Source organism: Thermobia domestica, chromosome 1 (assembly GCF_964235325.1).
Source record: "Thermobia domestica chromosome 1, izTheDome1.hap1.1, whole genome shotgun sequence".
Taxonomy (NCBI): Eukaryota; Metazoa; Arthropoda; class Insecta; order Zygentoma; family Lepismatidae; genus Thermobia; species Thermobia domestica.
In genome coordinates this window covers 114,540,253-114,563,426 of record NC_137454.1, presented here as the reverse complement: position 1 = coordinate 114,563,426, position 23,174 = coordinate 114,540,253, and the positions used below count along the sequence as shown (strand labels likewise).

Below are 23,174 nucleotides of genomic sequence, written 5' to 3'. Positions count from 1 at the left end.
GATTAACATACAACGACCTAACTATAAAATGCATGTCCGAAGTTGTTCATAGTTCGTCACCTTCTGGGCGATTGTACGAACTTCTTGATACCCCCTCGTATGTATGTATGTATGTGTTATAGTACTCGCGCCGAGTCGTGAAGCTTGGGCTCTAAACCAATTATGGAAATACTTTGTTTGAGCTCCAATACATCGGAAAACTTCGGTACAATTCGTGGATTCGCTTCTTGAGCGCACATTTGGGGAAACGGCAAACAGCTAAAATTCACTAACGAAGTTGCCAAACTTTGAAGACATAGTAAATTAGTATTAAAAAAAAATAAATAAAAACAACCAATAAAAACAGTGCACAACAATAACCACTGTAACAATTACTCTAAAACGGTAACAATAACACGAATAATAACAACAAAAATATAACACAACAACAAAAATACAACAAAAAACAATTACAGAACGGAACTTGGAACCAAACCGACAACACTGTATTCTCGGGAGATGTCTTCTGTGTAGCGCGAAAGACGACACTCACAAAATTTGATGGGTAGGGGTTGACGACCAGACCACACTCTCGCGTTCTATTGGGTGGTGAATTCGGTAGATCTAGGTCAAGCTTCACGACTCGGCGCGAATACTATAACAAGATTATAGAGGGTTGTAGAGGATTACGGAAAATTATAGAGGATTGTGAAAATCTAAGAAGATTCAAGAGAAATAAATTACTTAAAAACCTAACTACGAACGCAAGAGAACATAAACAAACAATAGCACTGGTACACTCTTCTGAGGAGGAGCTAGAACAGGAGAGGAAACTCTAGCCCTCTCAGTCTTGAACGATCTGCGTCTTGTAAAATCAAATAACCATTATAACGGGAAAAATCAAAAATTTCGAGTCGCGCAATCTCCCGTTGAGATTTACCATTATATCTTTTCACTAACACGTAACTATAAATCACTCATGACATTCATATTTATAACAATATCATGTCTAATGTTAGTTATATCTAGTTCTAAGTTTAAGTTATTGTTATTATACCTAACATTTTCCACTTCTAAGTTAACATCCGTAGACAGGTCATCATTTGTTTCAGTTACGACTAGTGTACAGTTTCGTTTAGTGTACACTACAGTTCGACTAATGTACAGTTAGGACTAGTGTACAGTTTTTCCTCAGATCATTTGTGACACCTCTAATCATGCCTTTCTATTCATTACAATCACTATGTATTGATTCAATAATTTCCGTAACCTTGTCGCAAAGGTCTGTCATCATTTGCTGAAAGGATTCTAAGAACGATACTCCATCAATTAAAATTATCTTCCAGACCAGCAAAAGAAATTACTGCTTCATACTTTGGCTCTTTAATTGCACTTAATGTCACATTATTAGATTTGCTATTATCATCAACACTACCTTTCAATAAGTTATGTTGGATATCTACCCTGTCGTTCACCTTTCTGTCCAACAAGGTATGTTTAGTACTATCCAAATCACCATTTAAAGTAGAGATTTTTTTTCTTTTCAGGCGACAAGTCATTTATATTAACGCAACCAACATAATTCACGTACTTTGCTCCACTCATTTCTTTTAAAATACCATATGATATGTCTCACACAAGAGCTCAGTAGCAATGCTCCTGCTAATTAAATTTTCTTCAACTACTGTCAAACCCACTTTATTTAGGTGACCATTATTAACAAGAATCCATAAACTAATAATCAAATTCCATTCCAGAGATGAAGTATTCTGAACCATAGTCCGACATTTGTCTCAAAATAAATCTTACGGAGGTAATGATAACTAAAGATAATATAGTTTTTAAAAATAGTTCCCAGAAAATTAAATAAATTTTCACTAATTCCTCTAAATTAGGACCAGATATCGCACTAATTTAATCAGATTCTAGGTTCGAATCCGGCTGGGTCGTCAATTGAACTAAATCTTAAAATTACTTAAAATAATATAAGTAATAGTAGTAATAAATAGTTCTGGAAAAATGACAGCAACAGAATTCTGTTGCCTTCCTTTTCTATTGGAATAAACTTTTACACTCTGTATTACTTGGAGGCTGTGGAATTTTGGGATAAAATCCGGCATCCAACCATCTGCAAGATCCCGCTTCTTTAATGCTAAATACAGATTAGTTTCCTATTGTAATTAATCTTCCACTTTGCAAATGAAGGAACTTGCCCACGGCAGTGTAAGCGAAGCATGTTATTTACGAGAACTGTTAACTAAATGCAGACTTTCATACCACGTTTATAAATTTCAAAGATGTTCACATTTTACTTTTTGTATCACCACGTTTTCCAAAGATATTTTTTTATAGTCCAAATAATTGAGTTTATTTTTTGCAGCTTATGACTATATGTCGTTAACCAAAGTTGTTTCCCGCATTCGTCGCGATATGCAAAGTCACCATACGAAAATAGTGGAACTCACTAGCGTACGCAGAAGTTCATCAAGGCCTATACGTATCTTAATATGGTAAATGCTTATTTTTACATAATACCTTCCTCAAGGAGGTTTAAGACTCCGGATTCCCCTTGCGTACCCCACTGGCGCAACTCTACTTTCTCTGTACTGCTTCACGACTTTCTTGCCACGTTGCAAACGACTCACTCATTAGCACTATTTATTGTCTGCTGTTTTCCCTAACAAAAACTATACAAATAAATGATCAACGAAACGCAGTACTAACAAGTAATAAATTGTCAGATACAATTGTTGATAAACACAAACTAAGTCTTAACATGAAATAAAGCTGTCAGTAAGAATTTTTTAAAATAACTAATTTTAAATGCAATTTACAGCTCAGCTTATTAATCGTAAGGAATATTGATGCTATCCATAATTATCAATAGAATATAGTGTTCTCTTCGAAGTAGCGAATTATGCGTATTGAAACATGCATTAACTTCAGGCTGAACATTTAAGAAATAATTATCTGTGTTCTACCCATAATTGATTATGCGTTGACAATAGAAATAACGAACAAATATCTGCGATAAGTAGATATTAACCGTACCATCAGCAGTGAACAGAATTAACATTAAAATCATTGTACCTTTGTTTACGAGAATTTTAGTTCAATGATAAATAATGAATCATGTACTTAACATAGTTATATACTCAATATAGCGGAAAACCGGACTGTTGCAAATACTTTAAGAAACTTATGTATTCTTTCTACAATGAAGGAAATCGATCAAAAATATAGTTCTTCAACCATCGTAAATTTTAGTGGATACGTATTAAAGATGGCGAAATCTTGTCACTGAAACGTTTGCGTTCGGATTCCTATTATTTGGATAATTAGATTAGTATTCAATTTTTGTTTGCTTATTTGATCCACATCTTACTGCTTAGATGTTTGTCAGGAAGAAATTATTTTCACGTCGAATGATAACTTAGCTTTAAACTTAAAATCACAAAATGCATCATAAGATGTAAAGATAATCTGTTAATAATTAGAACAAATATTTATTAGTGAAACAACACTTGAGCACCATTGAAAGAACAAAAAAGATTTTTTTTTTAATTTCTAAATAATCGATCGAGGAAGATGGAAAAACTCACCTAATATATTTGGAAATTAATTTTCCCCTGGAGCGAAGAGGTGAGTAATATGTTTTTTAATTTCTATGTGTGCTCTGCGTACTAAATGTTTTATTTATTCTATTTTTGCAGACTAGAAAACAAGATGCCAGTATGATAAACAAGGCAAACGACAGTACGGTGTATGATGAAAACTATGTGACAGATGTTACGAATGGTGAAAATTCCCTTCTTAGCGACACAAGGAAGATGATCGAGATGATAGAGGTGAAGCAGGAAAAAGATGATAGCGAGATTCTAAAATTAAACAATAGTTTTGATGATGATGATGGCGTGCAGGGCCCGGATTTTGTTGATATTTCAACTTTGCTCTTATATCGAAAGGACAATGCAGGTGCTTATACAAACACGATACATGACTTTTAGTTTCTGAAAGTGTATATTTTTAAGATTATTTTTGGTCGTTTCGAAATTTTAGATGATTTTTCTGTACACATATATTCAAAAAGATACGTACTCACCTTGCTCTTACATTAATGTTATGAAAGCAAACAGTTACTGTCGATGGTAACAGGTAGCCTGTACACCACGTAAAGGAGTTTCATTTGTATGGTGTTTAGCAATTAATATTAAAACTAGAAGTGGTAGTAGATTTCTACCACTTCCAGTTTTAATAAAGGTACTAGAGTAAAGATGAAACATATATGTCCTTGGGACGCTTAACTGATTGCACAAAACCAATTCTTGCTATTAATTACTATTTTTACTCTGTAGCAATCATCATTAAAACTAGAAGTGATTGATTTTTGTCACTTCCGGTTTGAGTAGAGGAGTAAAATAAAATATATGCCTATTCTTAGAACGCTAAATCGATTCGAAAAAACAGCAAATCGCGATTTCTTATTGGTTTTGCTCTGTGCAGATCAATATTGTGGTAGATTTATAATCACTTCTCGTTTTGGATTGAGATAAAAATGTATTCTTGGGCGCTTGGTCAATTACGAAAAAGACACTTATCGCTAACTGTTATCGTATTTACACTATAGTAATCGACGTTAAAACCGGAAATGGTTTATTTCTACCAGTTCCGGTGTATGGATCACCTCGATCAACTAACTCGATTCCGAACTCTTTTACCTACATCCTACCCAAAATTGATGGTGATCCGTCAAGTAATTCTTGAGATCTTTGTCTCCTGGACGGATGGATACATGGACGCAGGGTAATATATATATATATGAAGTAGTTTTGGTTAACTAAACTCCTTAAAAAAATTGTCAGTGAATAACATCATTGAGACCTTCACCATCGCCACAAACCACTGAAGAAGTAACAGCAGTTCCCAAAAAATCCTGTCCGTACCGAAACTTTTTTTTTTTTTTTAACTATGTTATGACAATGCCCATAGCTGTTAGTAAAAATTAGACATTTGTCGTGATTTTTTTGAACAGTATAAATAGTTTAAAGACGGCAACGTGAATGCCTTTCGATTTTATGTTAAGATTTCTATTCAGATAGTTTACATTATAATTCGTCTGTTCTTGTGTATGTCATTTTTGGGTATTTTTGTTCATGTGTTTTTTATATAAAATATATGCATACGTAACTGTTCAGGACGATTAAGATTCATTAAATTTTAAGCCTAGAGATGGCGCAACAATCGTAGGAGGCGAAATTGTATGAAACGGTTGGATCATTCTTCCTTTGCGTAAAAGAAAGAAAGTATATATTTCTTTTCAGTTAGGATCATTTTTCATTTACTTTAAACTAATTTTATAGGTCATGTTTCTGTAATTTTTAGGTCAAGAAAATTCGGGTTCTGATTATGAGAAATTTGAAAATTTGGAGCCCGAATTGTCCAGGGCGTCAAATAAAATTTGGATACCCAAAGTGAAAGAGGAAGTAAGTGATTCAAATTCTGCGGAATGCTTAGAAAACAACAGTGTGAGTATGTCAAGATCTTTCACTAGTGACTATTATGAGATCCCTAGAAATGAAACAAAGAAGCATAGTGGTACAAATTCACAGATTGATTCAGATTGCCGTTCGTTACAATTAAGTCAAGAGAACAGTTTGGTGGAAAACAGTGAGCCTACTGAAGTGAACACTGAAAGCAGTTCATCTGTGGATTATCACGAGAGATCCAGTAGCAATACATCTGCATTGGACGAGTGTCATAGGGAAGAGGAACATCTCAGGTGAGTCAGGGGCACGGTGACTCAGTGGTAGAGCACTCAGCTCTTTTGAGAGGAGTTCCATATACTATCATAGGCCAGGTGCGTTTGTAGTGGACAACATTGTGTCTGTGTTTTCGCGGGGTTCTCGCATTGCGTTCCACATTCTCATTCCACTAATTATTTCATCATTAATTTTCATTAATTATGCAGCCACACGCAAAATAATAATAATAAAATTAAAAAATTAAAAAAATAGTACTGTGCACCGGACCTCAGGGTATGGTTTCGATGTATTTTGTTACACAGAATCCAACTTTCGAAATCCCAGGACGATTGACCGTGTCAGTTTCGTTTTATGGGCGAAAAATGTGTGTCCTCCCTATCCAAAATCGTTCAAAGTTTTCGCCAATAAAAAAATTGACACGGTCAATCGTCTTGGGGTCTCGAAAGTTGGATTCTGTATAATAAAATACATCGAATCAATACCCTGGGGTCCGGTGCACAGAACTTGTTTTTTCGTATTGCTATGTTACGTATATCCTCCCTATCCAAAATCGCTCAATTTTTTTGTCCATAACAAAGCATTGACACGGTCAATCGTCTGGGATTTCGAAATTTTGATTCTGTGTAACAAAATACATAGAAATACATATCCTAGGGTCCGGTACACAGAACTTTTATTTATTTATTTATTTATTTATTTATTTATTTATTTATTTATTGTGTGTGTCTGTGTGATCAGTCTTCTTTATCCTACAGGGCTGAATCACGGGACAGTTACAGAACTTAAAAGCAAAACAACCGTTTACACTGGGAATTTCCTAAGTAGTAAATTACTATAATTTTACGAAATGGTTTACCGGCTGGCCACTAATTTGTTGCTGTGTTCACCATGTTTATTTGTTGGTAAAAACGGGGTTTGGAATGTCTGAGCATTCAGTTATGTGAATTATTCTGATGTAGGTAGTGGCCGTTATGAATAATCCTAAAGCCATCTCTATCCAATTTCGGCGCTAAAGAAATTCGACTGTATAAAAATCGACACGCAAGTGGATGATCAACATCGCCATGACAATTATGCACAGTGAAAAGAAAAGAAGAGTATTGGAAAGGAACGTCCTATTAGTGTTACAGATTTTCTTTAACAAAGCAGATTTTGGCATTTAGAAGGCATGAAGTGGATAGTGAGTCAATGAACGAAAGGAACTACATTGAACTGCTATTTTTAATTGCAGTATATGAATAGAAAAGAATTCAGAATGACCTAAGCAGCTCAGTAGGGGAAGTAGTGTTTGACGGAATACAGAGAGAAGTTTACATTTCTCCCTTTGTTACAAAATAATTCGACAAAATAACAAGATGTAGCAAGTAAGTATAATTTTGAAGACTTACATTACCTGACAGATGATGGCAAGGTGGAAAAAAATATTCCTATGATACATTACTGGAAATCGAGCAGCTATAGCATTGGGCAAGCTAGTGTAAAAATGAAATGAAATTTTTAAAGTTGAGTTTAGCCTGCTTTAGGCTAAAGGAGATTGGCTGATTAATTAAAATGAATAATTATAAATTTCGAGGAAATTAACGGACACGATGTTGTCCATGTTAGTAGTGGATTGTGTTACTTATGCTAATACTATCGTAATATCTGTTAATGGCGAAAGGTGTGTTGTTATTCAGTTTCGGAGACACCACCGCAAGCCACTAAATTTATATATATGGCAACAGTTCGAAAAATCTGAGATACATATTTAAAAGTGCATGGCATGTACTTCGGAATTGTCACCAAATTGAGTGCACAAAGCGTTTGGTGAATTGAGTTCGGAAGTGACACTGTTCAGAAATGGAAATGACGAATCGCAAGCAAGTGCGAACCTGAAGATTCACGACAGAAATTCATTGGAATGATCATAAACTTTGTAGGAGTCCAACTATATTATATCGTCTCTGTTTCCGCGTGACTTCATTCCTGAGTTCTGGTTCATATACAAGTGCACATGTTTGGTTGACAGAATTGATGCGATTCCACATGGCATGTTGTCCTTGCGGAAATATTTCTAAATTGATGCTAGATGTCTTGTACCGTAACCACATCTGCTCTTCAGTTAAGTGTGTGGCACTCACTCTGCACAAATTTTCCACATGTAGGTTCTTTTGACAATGCGGCACACCGTCAATGCAGGAGCTCCTATATGCTGGACTAATTTCAACACTTGTTCTCACTTAAGCACTATTTGATGAACTTGACTTGAACAACTTTGTCCTTGAATACTAGATGTCCACTTCGAGGCAGTTCAGCACTCTACCACGTTTAAGGGCCTACACTCACTTTTATCACTGTTCGATATGGTAGTGCACACATATCCACTCCTCCTTCTAGCATGTACTTCATTCCCATGGATTTCTTCCGTGGAAAAGTGTAATCTTGATGTGCGCATGTCACTTGCGATTTGCCACCTCCATTCACGAGCAATGTCACTTGAGAACTCAACTTCGGTGTACACATACTTCATCTGGTGACACAATTCGCAATTACGTGTCACACACTTCCAAATGTATAGATTCGTAGAATCTTCGAATTTACTTGAATGTAAGACACTACCGCACTTTTTACACCTGAAATTAAGAAAAATCGTAATTTGTTGGCATAAGTCAGTTGATAACCTGTATGTCCATAACCTCGTACAGGTCGTCGCTTTCCGCACCAACATCATGTCTGCCATCCTTCCAGACGATATCATTTTTGCTTAAATTAATTCAATAGAAACGCATTGTGTTTTGGACGACTTTACGACGATCGGGACGATTTTTTTTTTTTCCATGAGCGGAAACCCATTACACGACCCAAAAAGAAATTACCCTTGTTTCGCAGATCAGTGACGCAACACTGTAATGTTTGCAGTTTGTGTTCGAACTCAGGTAACTTCTGACAGACGGCCGTGAGCTGCGTAAACTGATCATCCTAACTACAGCTTGCCTTGAACACATTTTGCAGTACATTTTGGAATCTTGCAGTTTTATTAGTTTTCAGTCTGATGATATCACTTGTTACTGGAGGACCACTTTTGTTTATTTATTTATTTCTGTTCATAAATTCCACAACTACCTCGTTAATTTGCGGGTGTATACTGTTCCTTAGGCTGGTTAACTTGTGTTGGGTGCATTGTTTGCACATTCACCATCTCATTTTACGGAGTCACAACGTCTGTGTAGTGAACGCGATAAGCGCCATTGATTCTAAGACCCACTCTTATTCAAGAGAACCTATTTGGTTTAATAAAAATAAACCTTACATTCGAGTAAATACGGTAATCAGGTACCTAGTTTTAATTGAGAAGTCTTTTTTTTATCCTTTCACACTTTGACAAATTAATTTCGGTTTTGTTTAAATTTTGGTAATGTAATTAGAATATTTGAATAAACTATTAATGCATATGTTTCTGTGTTGTATAAACTCTAGGATTATTCCATGCCAATCCAACCATTTGGAGCCAGAAATATCGAGGACTACAAGTAAAATTTGGGTAACCAAAATGAAAGAAGTAAGTGACTCAAACTATACGGAAAACTTAAAAAATAACATGAACTTATCGAAATCTTTCACTAGTGATGATTATGAAATGAACAGAAGGGAGACTAAGAATCAAATGAATAGTGGGGCAAATTTTCGGAACGATTTACAAAATCGTTCGTTACAATTGAATCAAGAGATCGATTTAGATGAAAGCAGCGAAACTACTGAAGTGAACACTGAAAACAGTTCAGCTGTGGATTATCAAGAGGGATGTAGTAGCAATACATCTGCGTTCGAAGAGTATCATGAGAAATATTACGGTGTAGAGGAAGATCCTCTCAAGTAAGTCATAACTTAGCTTCAGAATTTTATGTACTATACTCAGATGAAAATAAGAAACGAATTGACATTTGAAAGAGCATATGTTGGCGTGTTGCCAGTTGTAAGTATTTTATGCTGAGGCGACCACCATGCTTCTTCCATCTCGGGTGACAAACATTTCTGAATGTGTGCTGCAAGGCGGCAACATGTTGTCTCTTTCTACAGAAACCCTCCATTTATGATTGGCCCTTATCTCAATGACCTCAGTAACCTCTTGATGTAATTTCCTATTTCAACACAAATTTTCACGTGGATTTGAACTGTCAATTCGTCTCTAATATTGCTTTATGTATAATATTGTCTAGTATAAGTATTGAACTCGTTTCTTAAATAAAATATTTTCTAATGTACATTAAATAAAGTAATATAATATTACGCTTATACAGGGTGTTTCAAAACGAGACCGACAACGTTTGGGGCGTGATTCCTGACACCAAGATAAGACAAAAATTATAGAGCAACCTAGATGTACAAATGCTTCCTTTTGGAGTTATAGGCTGCCGAAAACATGAAAAAATGAAAATTAAAGATCCATAGTTCCAAAATTATGGGACCTACCATAGTCGGGTCAAGACTTCACATAGGAATTAATATGTGCGCTATCCAAAAATATATATTTGAGAATCCTAAGGTACTCACGCAGTAATTTTTATAGAGGGTGTTTGGTTATGGGCACATAATTTGAAGTACTTACCACTACCTCTATAAAAATTGTTGGGGAAGTACCGCAGGATTCTGAAACATGGATATCTCTATAGGGCACATACTAGTTTCTAAGTGAAGTCGTGACCCAACTGCGGTAGATCCCATAGTTTTAGAGCTATAGACCTTAAATGCTCATTTTTTCTTGTTTTCAGCAGCCTATAACTCCGAAAGGAAGCATTTATGCATCCAGTTAGCCTATACTTTTTTGTCTTATCTGGTGTCAGAAATCACCTTCCAAACGTTGTTGTTGTTTTGAAGCACCATGTATAGTGTTATGTAATAACTTAAGTGGCAATAATTCAATGTTACCACATAAGTAATTTAAATCACTTTGCGTTCTATTTATTTGTTCTCCATAATTCTTCACAGTAGTTACTGCATTCGGTAATTGGTACTATTTGTTAGTTTAATGTGACGTAAATTTGTTTTAACATTTCCAAATATCATCAACAAAAAGAAGAACGTAGTTTCAGTTTAGGTTCATCCTTCTTGTCTAATGCTAACCGAAATAGTGCTAGAGTTAAATTTCAATAAATAGTAGTAGATTATGCAATTAGAGTGTATGAACAAACCTTGAATATGTACATTGCTTCATTCTAATATGGAATTATTTTTATATGAACCCAAGAACTTCAGTCATTTTAATACTTATAATTTGTTAAAATATGTGACAGTTAGTTCTTTCACAGGGAAAGGTAACAGTACGAGTTATTTCCCTTTGTTTCAAGTGATTTTAGTGTTACAAAATTTCACTGTTCTTTAATTTCTCCGCTTCGGAAACTTCGAATGAAAACAACAATTACAGACAGAAATAAATATCTCGCCTTTTCCCTTAAATTTTAAAATATTTAGAGTATAACTATTAAAATTATGAGATTTTTTTAGAAAATCATAACATTAAAAAATATAATCATTATATGTTCAGCACAGTAAAAACGAGTAACAAAATGATAGATACGAAAAAAAATCGAAAAGCTAAAACGTAGAGGTCGCCCCCTATTAGGGGCAAGCCGTGAATGGGAATAGATCTCCACAATTTCGCGACTTCGGCAATACCCGGCCGCCTTTGCTTCACAGATTACCACAGATATCCGTTTCAGTGCTACTGGGTGAATTCCTTTAGTGCTTTAGAAGGAGAGTAAACTTAAAAAAAAATGCACCTTCTCAGATGCTTGCTTAATGCATAGATGCATTACCGACAACGCTCGCACAGCTTTTTCTTTTTTTGTTATAGCCAACTTTTATTTATTTATTTATAGCTTCTGTTACAGGCAGTGATGCTATTCAGCCGGTTCGCTAAAGCCGGTTGTTAAAATATTTCGAGTTCGCAGATCCGTTTGTTATACCCAGACATAACAGTAAATTTTACCCAATTATACCCAGGAACACTAAATTTTAGTTTAGCTGCCTTTGTTTTTTAAAAATTCTTACACTAGAGGGTTAAATATATGATCTCCCAGAACAAGGTATAAACGTTTATTTCTTAATCTCAAATGCTCAGATATCGTATATCAAAGATGAGAACTGGGTTCACATGAATGTAGTGGTGAAGGTTATTTACATTTGAAACGCATACATACCATTATCAACAATTGTCGATCCATTGCTGGATTGAGGTCTTTCCAATACTTTTTGACATCCATCTATTTTGGATAATTTGTTTCCAAGATATTCGCAGTGCTACCTAATTTCGTCACACCACTTTGTATTAGGATACTGTATAGGTCCCTACTTATCACTTGTAGTATCCAGTAAAAGATTTGATTTTTTCTACCTTGTATGGTTTGTTTCCTAAGAGAGTTATATCTACCGATCCATCTTCTCTCTCTCTCTCTCTCTCTCTCTCTCTCTCTTCCTTTCTCTCTCTCTCTGATATATATATATATATATAATATATAACCGGTTGTTAAAGAATTAAAATAGGTTCCACCTTTTCAGAAATTCGCAAAGGTAAAATGGAGCGATTTAAACTATTTTGTAACTTTCTGTCAAAATTTTCGCTGTTTAAGTCCACACCATCATTATTTTACTTTTATTTCTTCGCCATTTAGGAATGGTAGCCGGATTATTTGTTAAAGAACTTACTTTTTCTTTTTATTTATTTATTTTGTATTTCTTGTCAGCTGTGGTAAGTTGTTAGGTATTCAAGTTGTATTTTTGAGAATTTGTTACTCCACAATTCTCAGCCTTGAATATTTGTGAGCAGGGTTGGCAAAAACCATGGTTTTTATTAAAAAAAACAAAAAAACAGGTTTTTTTGGTTTAAACCCGGTTTTTTTTGGTTTAAACCAGGTTTTTTTTTGGTTTAAATAATTTACTCCATGTGTTTATATTAGATATGGACAGAAATTAGTTTGTTTCGCCTTGGTGTTATTATGCAGCAACAAGATTATGTTGGAAGGAGTCACATAAGCTTAAAGCAGAATCCAAACCGTTTTTCGGCTTACATCCAAAAGAAATTGTCCATTTGGACACGAAACCGGGACTAATTGGTCACAAATGCGATTGCCGATTCACTCACGAAGGACTCCTGATAAAAATACGTTGTACTGATCTTTACATAGGCCTACTTGTTATAATAATGTCAAGAGTCATTTCAGAAGGACAAAAAGATAAATAGTTACACAAGTAAAAACATTATACAAAATTATATACAAATCGGGAAATTCCCGCCTTAGCCATTGGGTAAATCCTGATTACTTTAAATGTATTTGTATGTAAAATTTTAAGGTCAACGTATCATAATCACTACGCTAAAACTGAGGTACTAAATTACAAACTTGGTATGTAGATATCATTCAATAAAATAAAAACCAAGTCAAATCCAACCTGATGATGGAAGCTACGTAGGCAATAAATTTTGATAAATTTTTGCCAATTTCTATCAATATATTTAAGCGACCTTGGCTTCTTCATAAAACAACAGGCATTCATTCAAGTAGAAATATATAATTTGGTTTCATTTCGTATGTTTAGGCTTAACATCCTTATGAAATACGAAAGTTATCACGGAGAAGACTTTCGCTTAGAGGGACACCTCGAATCGCTACTTGGTTTACACTTGAAAATGGGTTGTGGTTCGACCGAGAATTGAACACGAGACCCCTTGATTAAAAGGTGAAAAGTAGATAAACGTAATGCGGATGGTTTGATATGTGGAAACGTCACCATGAAGATCACACGATTTAAAGCATTTTTCGTTCTTTTTTTTCTTTTTGGTTTAAACCAGTTGGTTTTTTTGAAAAGAAAAAACAGCTGGTTTAAACCAAGGTTTAAACCACCTTGGTTTAAACCAGCCAACCCTGTTTGTGAGTACTGCTTGTTGCATTTTCTTTCTGCAGGGTTCCTGCTGGTCAGGGAAAACTCGGGGAAAATGGTGCAGGTCAGGGAAACTCGGGGAAAAAGAGTGGAAATCAGGGAAAGTCAGGGAAATTTTATGAAGTATATTTTTCTAACAATTATTATACACCAATTTCAGCGTAGCCAACCATTAATGATCACAGTATGGGACGTTGCTCAGATTTTTATGGGAGGTAAGTGGAGTGTACGTATGAGCAGTTGATTACTATTTGTCTCTATAGAATAAATGTCCTCATTATATAAATATTCACCGTTATTTATTCCTTATTTATATATCAACGTCATCCGACACCTGTCATGAAAGTCAGGGAATTTCCTGCCAAAAGTCAGGGAAATCGACTTTTTCAGATTAGTAGAAACCCTGTTCTGAATTACTTTAGCTAGGTCTTGCATTTCAAATCATTTGAGAAGTTGATTTTCCACATTTTCGACATTGTTTTTCGAATTTTCGAATTATGTTATTTTTTTTTCTTGCTTTGAATGAGAACTCCGGATTGACTAGTAAAAATTTATGAAGAAATGAGTTGTGCGATAGAAGTCTGTCTCTTCTTTATTATTGTTATTATTATTATAAATGTGAAAGAAGAATTAAACTTCGTTTGTATGATATTATGTGTGATATCGATGTGTGATGTGCGAATTAAACTTCTAACACAATTATAATTATCATTTCAGGATGTCTTACGAGAGAAATACAGTTGTAAGTAATGAAAGTGTTTACCAAACTAATTGTGACTTCAGCAGTACATATGGAATATGTAAAAATCAGTATATGGTCAGGGATTATTCACGTGATGTGGTGCAAAGGCCGTGTTTAGATCAGTCAAAAAACCAAAGTGTTACCTCAGCCATACCATTGAATGTTATCCAGTCTTTGACTGAGAAACAGAAGACATACTTGGAGCGTACTTTGGCGACAAAACCCTTCGTATGTGCTCATTGTGGCCATCAATTTGATTTAGAAAGAAAATTAATTCGTCATACGAAAAGACATTTTGTAAAGAAAAAACATGTTTGTCAGATTTGTAACAGAAGATTCGTTGCTAAATCCGATTGGCGAAGACATATTGGAGTACATTCAGATTTGAAGCCAATCTCTTGTACGTTGTGTGATAAGAAATTTCGACTTGAGGGCAATCTAAAAAGTCACATGGAAGTTCATGTAAAAGAGAAACCGTTTGTATGTGAATTTTGTGGTAGATCATTCGGTTTTCGCAACCGTCTTGTTACTCACCGTCGCATCCACACGAATGAAAGACCATATGCATGTAGCTATTGTCCTAAGAAATTTCGCTCTGGAGACACGCTTCGAGACCACATTAAATTGCATACAGGCGAGAAACCGTTCAAATGCCCGGTTTGTTCGAAGGCGTATCGGAGAAAAAGTAAAAGTTTCAAGATACATGTTGCAAGTCATTCTCTATCCTCTTCTATAACACAAAAGAAAGAGCAGAAAACATACTGTAGTGAGTTTAATATGCATAACTCCGTTGCGGATTCGTAGAATAAAAATATTTGCTCAGAGCTTTGAGGCTGTTAGTGTGTCCTTTTGTGTAGTTTACAAATGAAACTTTTCAATACACGTGGAAGTAGATACTGTTAGTGCATGTAGAGTTTCTAATTGTACGTGTATAAGCTAACGAACAAGATTAATACGGTACTACTGCTTTTTAGTTCCTATGTCCAGCCAATTCTGATTGTAAAACCTGCTTCAGACCGATTATCTGAAGTGGGTTAGAGTATAGCTTGGAGAATAAGCTGTTCGGAAGAAGAGGTAGTAATAATATATGACAGTGTTTCATATTTTACGTGACCTCGAATAGCGTAACTAAGGAAAACGCCAGTCAGCAAAGATGAGGTGTCAGGCCACGTTTATTCTACTCTGTAGTCTGCTTAATGTTATATTAGATCGGCGAATACTATTTGCTATAATAGTCCGAAGAGAAAATAATAGCTACATAAGTTGAAGATATCTTCGGCATTAAAATATGGTGCCGTTAGTGCCTTGTTTGATTCTTTGACACCAACAATAGCTGTGACATCCAAGTAAAATAACCAAATTCAAAGTGTTTGTCAGAAATGAAAATTTAGGCTTGTTAGGCAGAATGTTTCTATGGAGATAATTCCATTTTGGCCAACGCCTAAAGGTGTTGAAAGATTACATTTCCAAAAGTACTTTTAACAACTTTAATCGAAGCTGGTAATTTTAATTTTTTATTGACAATCCAAAATTTCACATCTAAGTATCGAGAACTTGTAATTTATTGTACTTCTGTACGCGAGACAGGGTTTTTGCTTTGGCCTCTATTGGTTTAGTGTTTGTCACAAACGTGGTTGTCATTCCATGCCGTTTAAAGGTTTCCTTATTTGTTTCTAACACCGTGCTGTATCCTAAAAATGTTCAAAATGTTGATATCGAAAATCAGTTTTTATTCAGCTTGAATACATGGAAATTCTTCGTGACTGTAATACTGCAAATTGTAGAGATCAAATAATATTTTTGATCAAGTAATATAAAATATCAAGTAATACTTTTGATAAGGTGGGAACATTTGAATTAACAGACCAAACTCATATCCACGAGGAAATTAAATGTTGACTGAAAGCAGGCAATTCTTGTTATTATTGAGTCAAAATTCTTTTGTTTTTGCGATTTCTATGAGGAATTTGTAACTTAAAATATATAAAACTTTATTTGTGGCTGTTGTGCTGTATGGTTGCGAAACATAGTTGCTTACTTTGAGGAAAGAAGACAGACTGAAAGTATTTGAAAATAAAATCCTGAATGGAATATTTGGACCCAAGTTTGACGAGAATGGCGGAAACATCTTAATGAGGAAGTGCATAATTTGAACCGTATATATAACATTATTAGGGGCATTAAGTGGAAGTGGGCAGGTCTTGTAGCCATAGTGAAAGTATCAAAGGAAGACTTCTAAAATTTTAACTGGAAACCCAATCGAAAAAGACGGTTAGAAAGAAAGACCTAGACGCAGATAGGAAGACAATAGTAGTATGGATCCTGCAGAAATAGGAATACAAGATAGAAACTGGATCAAGTTGGCCAAGGACATAAGTCAATGGAGAGCTTTTGTGAATGCGGCATTAAACCTTCTAGTTCCATAGCCCATAAAGCGAGTGAGTGAGTTTTTTATTTTTCTTCTTTCTTTCTTTCTTTCTTTCTTGTAAAGCTTAGTCACGCGTAACTGGCCGTGGTATACACAATCCATATCTCACGTTTTCAACGGTTCAGCAGCTTGTTTTCTAGCGGATTATTGCCAAAACCTAAGTTATTTATTATTATTATTATTATTATTATTATTAATAATAATAATAATAATAATAATAATAATAATAATAATAATAATAATAATAATAATAATAATAATAATGGAGCAGGGAATCATTTTTTTTTCTTTCTTATAAACTCCTTGTTACGTATAAAATTTTTGCCGTTGCTGAATGCCTTTTTTGTATATCAGATGTGAAACTGTGGTAGGCGGTTTCATTAAATCCCCAATCAAATCACTTAATGAAACTGTCGGTCTAAATGAAGCGACACTTTTCGGATAGGGTAAGGAATTAGATTTCTGGGCTTTCCACATCTATGGTCTTGTTAGCTTGTCACGTATGAGGGATGACGTTCCTCGGCGATCGTACTACCCTGGGAATTGGAGAGGAAAAAAGGAATGGTGAAGGAAGGAAGCGTCCTGAAACCATTGTGTTAGGTACCACCCCAACATTTGCCTTGTGTGAATGAAGAAAACCTCACCCAGGATGGCTGACCTAAAAAGTTTTTACACAGGGAATCAAACCCGGGATCGCTCGCCCTAAAGGCGATAACATTAGTAACTACGCTACGCGGGTCACATGACACTTTTCGGGACTGTTGCTGAAAGACACGTGAGTCTCTGGACATAATGGGAAAAAGTAAGTATGTGAATCAACTTTAGCAGTGTTGATTTCGGCAAAAATAAGGGAAGAGCAGAACATGGCAAATAACACAAAACTATTATAAAATATTCTTTATTTTACATCTTCCAACTTCCCACTCATGTTTGAACCATTGTCATATTTTTGGTCACGATTAAGGAATGCTGTAACATGCCACAAATATTCGCATATTTTGTCATTAAAATCGAGCTGACAGTGCTTCGTTGTATCCAAGTGGCTAACTCACGCTTTTTTTCTGTGTGTGAAGTCCCTCATTCTATCGCCAACGGAGTGTTTGCTTCGCATGTAAACCGAGGTAATGTTCGAAATCTACTTTAAGCACTAGTCTCGTCTTATATAGCCACGGTGATGGAAGGGATTTTAAACTTGACCAGTTAGCCATTGATAACTGATATAAAACAAATGATGGCGTGTCAATACACATACTAAAGAAGTACTTATGAAAAGAAAGACCGGCAGTATTGTAGTTTTAGCTGCTATTTCTCTGAAAATTACAATAGGTTGTATTCATTTAATAAATACGTTTGAAAATTGTACTGCTACTTAAGGTGGATCACCACCCGGAAGTCAGTACATATTTTAGCTCATTCCCTTAACTACTGCTCAATGAAACGTTACGTAATATAAATATTGAAATAAAGTGGAATTAAATTCGTGAATTTTACGTCCCATGGTTATGCCGGTTAGGCTAAAGGAGACGGTGATGATGAGAGATGAATGAAATGGTGGAATGAAGAAAGTGGGAGGAAACGAAAGAACCCCGAGAAAATCCACGCACACGGTGTTTGTCCAGCACAAAGTCCACTTGGCGGGAGCAGGGTTTGAACCCGGGACCCCAAGCACCAAAGGTGAACGCTCTACCGCTGAGCCACCGCGGCCCCCAAATAATATAAATATTGTAAAGTCATATTTCAGCTACAAGTCAGCAAGTCAGCTACAACACAAGATACTGATTCATTTGGCTATGTATTCTGATATCGAAAAAGGTAACAAATGAGAGAGAAAACTTGATTCGTTTTACAATCACCACACAAGATGGCACATGCTTTTAGATCTTACAAGAAGTGCTCAGCTTTATGAAATGTGTAAAGTACTCTAAAAGTAACGATCTTATTACGAAATAGATATATTGTTTGACCGTTCTTCGTGTTATGTTTCACATTTTATTTAAATATTAATTCATATTTAAGGAAATAGATTTTGAGAAGAAACTTGCGCAGAACGCCATAATGCGTTGTTGCCAAATTTGTACATTTAATTCCTGAATTCTAGCGTTGCAGTTCGAGAACCAGAACTTAGCTGTGAATTGCAGCAAGGGTCGAAAACTAATTTCTTCAGTAAGTATCCATGCAGAATTCCATGATTACTTCCTTTATTATCTAGCACCAGTAAACACTCGACACTACCTGGCAACGCCGCACTATTCAAGCAGTGTTTAGCATAGAACCGAGAACACCTAGTGATCCACCTTAAAATGATTATTATTTTAGTAGTTCATCGGGTGTGCGCAGCAATTGCGCATTAATCGAAATAATACAGTAAACTGTAGTTCAGGTTCACTAATTTTGCGGCAAGTTCACTTCTTTTTACGGCGGCATACTTTACTACTGATTATAAGAAATCCAAACCATTTTTGCACATCTGCTAGCTTCAACTGTCAGCTGCCGAATGGCGTTAGACCTGACCCGCTGTGACTCATACCCTAATCCGTTGAACACTAATCTCGTGCGAAGAAGACTCAATACTTTTCAGACCACCTGATATATATTAAAATATAAGTCATTTTTAATTATTATTTCCAAAGAATTGTCCAGTAATGATTCCAAATTTAAATATTCGGAACCGGGTTTACTTAAATGTAAGGCACTATAACATTTTTTTACACCTGAAATTGAGAAAAAGCATAATTTGCTGGTAGGAGTCAGTTGATACCCTGTATGTCAATAACCTCGTCCGGGTCGTCGCTTTCCGCACCAATATCATCTCTGCCATTCTTCCAGACGATATCACCCTTACTTTCGTTACTGTATTAGAAACGCGAGGTTTCTTGAATGACTGTTCAATGAACAGGGCGAGAATCTTTTCCACGCAGTCGGAACTCAAAACTCGACTCAAAAAAAGCAATTAGTTTCGTTTCGTAGATCAGTAACGCAGCGCTGGATTGTTTGTAGTTTGTGTTGGAACTCTGAAGGTAGATTTTGACAGATGCGTAAAGTGATCAACCTTACTATGGCTTGTATTCAACACATTTTGCAGTACATTTTGGAATCGTGCAGTTTTATTAGTTTTCAGTGTCATGATATCATTTGTTACTGAAGAACCAGTTTTTCTTATTTCTCTCCACAGATTTAATAACTACCTCGTTAATTTGCGAGTGTATATTACTTTTTCGCGCTGGCAAACTTCTGTTGGGTATGTTGTTTTGTGCATTCGCCATCTCATATTACAAAGTTACATCATCTACGCTTGTAATAGATGCGATGAATGTCATTGAGTCTAAGACGCACTCTGATTTAAGAGAGCCTATTACTATATATATAAAAGTTTTACATTCGAGAAAATCCGATAATCTGATACCTACTTTTATTTGAGATACTCCTACACAAATTAATTTCGATTTTGTTTCAATGTTTAGCTCTAAATTTTAATTTTGCAATTAAAATATTTGAACAAACTTCTAATGCGTATATTTCTGTGCTGCATAAACTATAGGATTATTCCATGCCAATCCAACCATTTGGAACCAGAAATATCGAGAAATACAAGTAAAATTTGGGTAGCCAAAGAAAAAGAAGGATTATACAGAAAGCTTCAAAAATAACAACATGAAATTATCGAAATCTTTCATTAGTGATGATTATAAAATGAACAGAAGTGAGACTTAGGCAGATTTGCGGAACGATTTACATTGTAGTTCATTACAGTTGAATCGAGCAATCGACATATATGAAAGCAACGAAACTACTGAAGTGAACACTGAAAACAATTCAGCTGTGGATTATCAAGAGGAATGTGGTAACAATATATCTGCGTTCGCAGCGTATGATGAGAACTATTACGGTGTAGAGGAAGATTCTTTCAAGTAAGTCATAACTAAGCTTCGTAATTTTTTGTACGAGGGGCATGCCAAAAGTTTTTAGATACTCTCTGAAAAATTAATTTATTTACAGAAAACCTTTTACAATTTCTCAAAATAGATCCCACAAGCATCAATACACTTTTTCATTCTTAAAAAACCACGAGTCAGATTTTTTTTAAAAAATAGTTTTTTTAGAATATCAGTAATTCCATTATTATTATTATTATTATTATTATTATTATTATTATACGCTGCAATAGCCTCTTGTTTGAAAGCGGTGTTCTCAAAGCTTTTTCTTGAGCTTTAGAAAGAAGACAAAGTCACACGGAGCTAAAATTGGAGAATTAGCCAGGTGCGGCAGAATACATACTCGCTTTCCTGTAGAAACTCCAGGTTTTCGCTGCTGTGTGTGGCCGTGCATTATCATGGTGAGACAGTAGAGATTTTAGGTGGGCAGAAGTCCAAGCTCCAAAGGCACTCGGAAGGCAATAAGTAACGAACCACTCCGCTGTCACTGTATGTCGATCATATAATTGTATAATTACTACATGACCGGTCTTAGAACTTTACTCACACTCTGTGATCGTTTTACTTTTAAAGGTGGAGTTTCATTTTGTAAACACCATACTATCGACAGCTGTTTTGTTTCGAGGTCGTAGATATAAATCCATTTTTCGTCACTGTGATTATATTATGAACGTCTGTACTTTACTTTGTTCCTGCGAAAATCTTTTAAGCATATAGCGGCACTACTGAACACGGTCATCTTTTTGTGCAGACGTAAGCACACGTGGGACCAAACCGACTGCAACGCTTGGAAAGGCCGAGATAATCTTTTTTATGAACTGGGCTGCAGTTGATTCAATTTTCAAGTTTGACTGAATCTCCTCGTATGTGATATGGCGATCCTTTTTCTCTGCTGCGACATTTTCATCCGTAACTGCAGTGCTAGGACGCCCAGAGCGATGCTCATCTGTCAGGCTTTGTAGTCTGCGTTCAAATTCCACAAACCAATGAAAAGCGGTTACTCGTGAAGAAGCAGAATTCCTGAATCATTTTTTTCTAAATGATCATGGCACTGCTCTTGCGTTAAATCGTACTTGAAGTCGTAAAAATTCATTGCATGAAAATTATGTCGCTCGAGTTCTATTGTTGGCGACTGAAAGGTTCAAACTAAGTAACACTTCTAACACTTCCAAGCCTCTAATTTTCAAAACCTGCAGCCTTGCAGTTATTCCTTTCACCACTAAAGAGCATGCGCTTAAACGTGATACATTTCAATACGGAAACGCTATTTGAATTTTAGTATCTTAAATCTTTCGACATGCCCCTCGTACTGAGGGTATCTAATATAAACATTCAGCATACTTAAATATCAAAATAACTTCTAATTTATCATACTAAATAATATAATGAAAAGTGCTATGAATTATTATGTTATTAATAGTAATAATAGAACGTCACTACGCAAAATTCGTAATTTAAGTAATGCATTGCTTTCTGGTAATTCTCTAGAATTTCTCGAAGTATTAATTCAGTTCAGTAATTTGTACTATGTGTTAGTTGCAAAGGAACATAGATTTGTTTCAAAATTCACAAATATCCAACTGAACCTAGAACGTGCTTCTGTTTATGACTCATCCGTGGCGTTTAATGTTAACTGAATTAGTGTTCAGTGTTGGATTTAAATAAATAATAGATCACGTATGAATTAGTTTGTATGAATAAACTACTACAATATGTATTTCTTAGACACTTAGTATCTGAGATTTATTAAAACTCTACCTTAATATTGTCCTCTTGTCTACGCCTAGGTATTCCTAGTGATCTTTTCCCCATTGGGTTTTCAATTAAAATTTTGAAAGTACTCCTACTTTCTTCCATTCTGGTTACATGACATGCTCTTACACATAATGACCCTAACAATGTTAGGTAGACGATATAAATTACTCGGTTCCTCGTCATGAAGTTTTTACATTCCCCATTCCTGTTTCTCTTGAGTCAGCATATTCGCGTCAGGAGTTTATTTTTAAATACTTTCAATTTGAGTTCTTTCTTCAAAGTAAGCAACCCAATTTCGCAATATACAACAAGCATAAGTATCCTTCTATACATTTTATGCTTGAAATTCATCATCAGAATTCGCGAAGACAGTGTTCGGATTTGATAACACGAAATTTTTGCTTTCAGTAGATATTTCATTTCTTCATGGATATGGTTTCAGTCTATCTAGTTCATACTAGCTGTGCTGTCTTAAATAACTCAAACTAGAAATTCAAATCGCTGAGCAAAGCAACGCTTATTTAAAAAAATAAATAAATAAAATAAAATAAAATAAATGTGTAACAGTTTGGACAACTAACTGAACATTACTGTCTGATGAAGCCAATATGTTCAGTTAGTTGGCGAAACTATACACATTTATTTATTTATTTATTTATTTA

The 23,174-nt window shown here is 35.2% G+C and overlaps 1 protein-coding gene across 4 annotated transcripts in view; it reads left to right on the top strand.

Annotated features, from left to right (window-relative positions):
• LOC145688175 (uncharacterized) overlaps positions 1-23,174 on the top strand; it is a 49,688-nt gene that overhangs the window by 11,843 nt on the left and 14,671 nt on the right. The window contains exons 3-6 of one of the 4 annotated variants that reach the window (XM_081762053.1): positions 3,693-3,954; positions 5,362-5,758; positions 9,198-9,593; positions 13,816-13,870. In XM_081762053.1, coding sequence (XP_081618179.1) covers positions 3,693-3,954; positions 5,362-5,758; positions 9,198-9,593; positions 13,816-13,831 — 1,071 coding nt within the window. In that variant the 3' untranslated portion in view covers positions 13,832-13,870. Of the gene's footprint in view, positions 1-3,692; positions 3,955-5,361; positions 5,759-9,197; positions 9,594-13,815; positions 13,871-14,372; positions 16,406-20,363; positions 20,721-23,174 lie in introns of those variants that run through there. The other 3 variants (XM_081762046.1, XM_081762028.1, XM_081762037.1) reach the window with 3 other exon arrangements.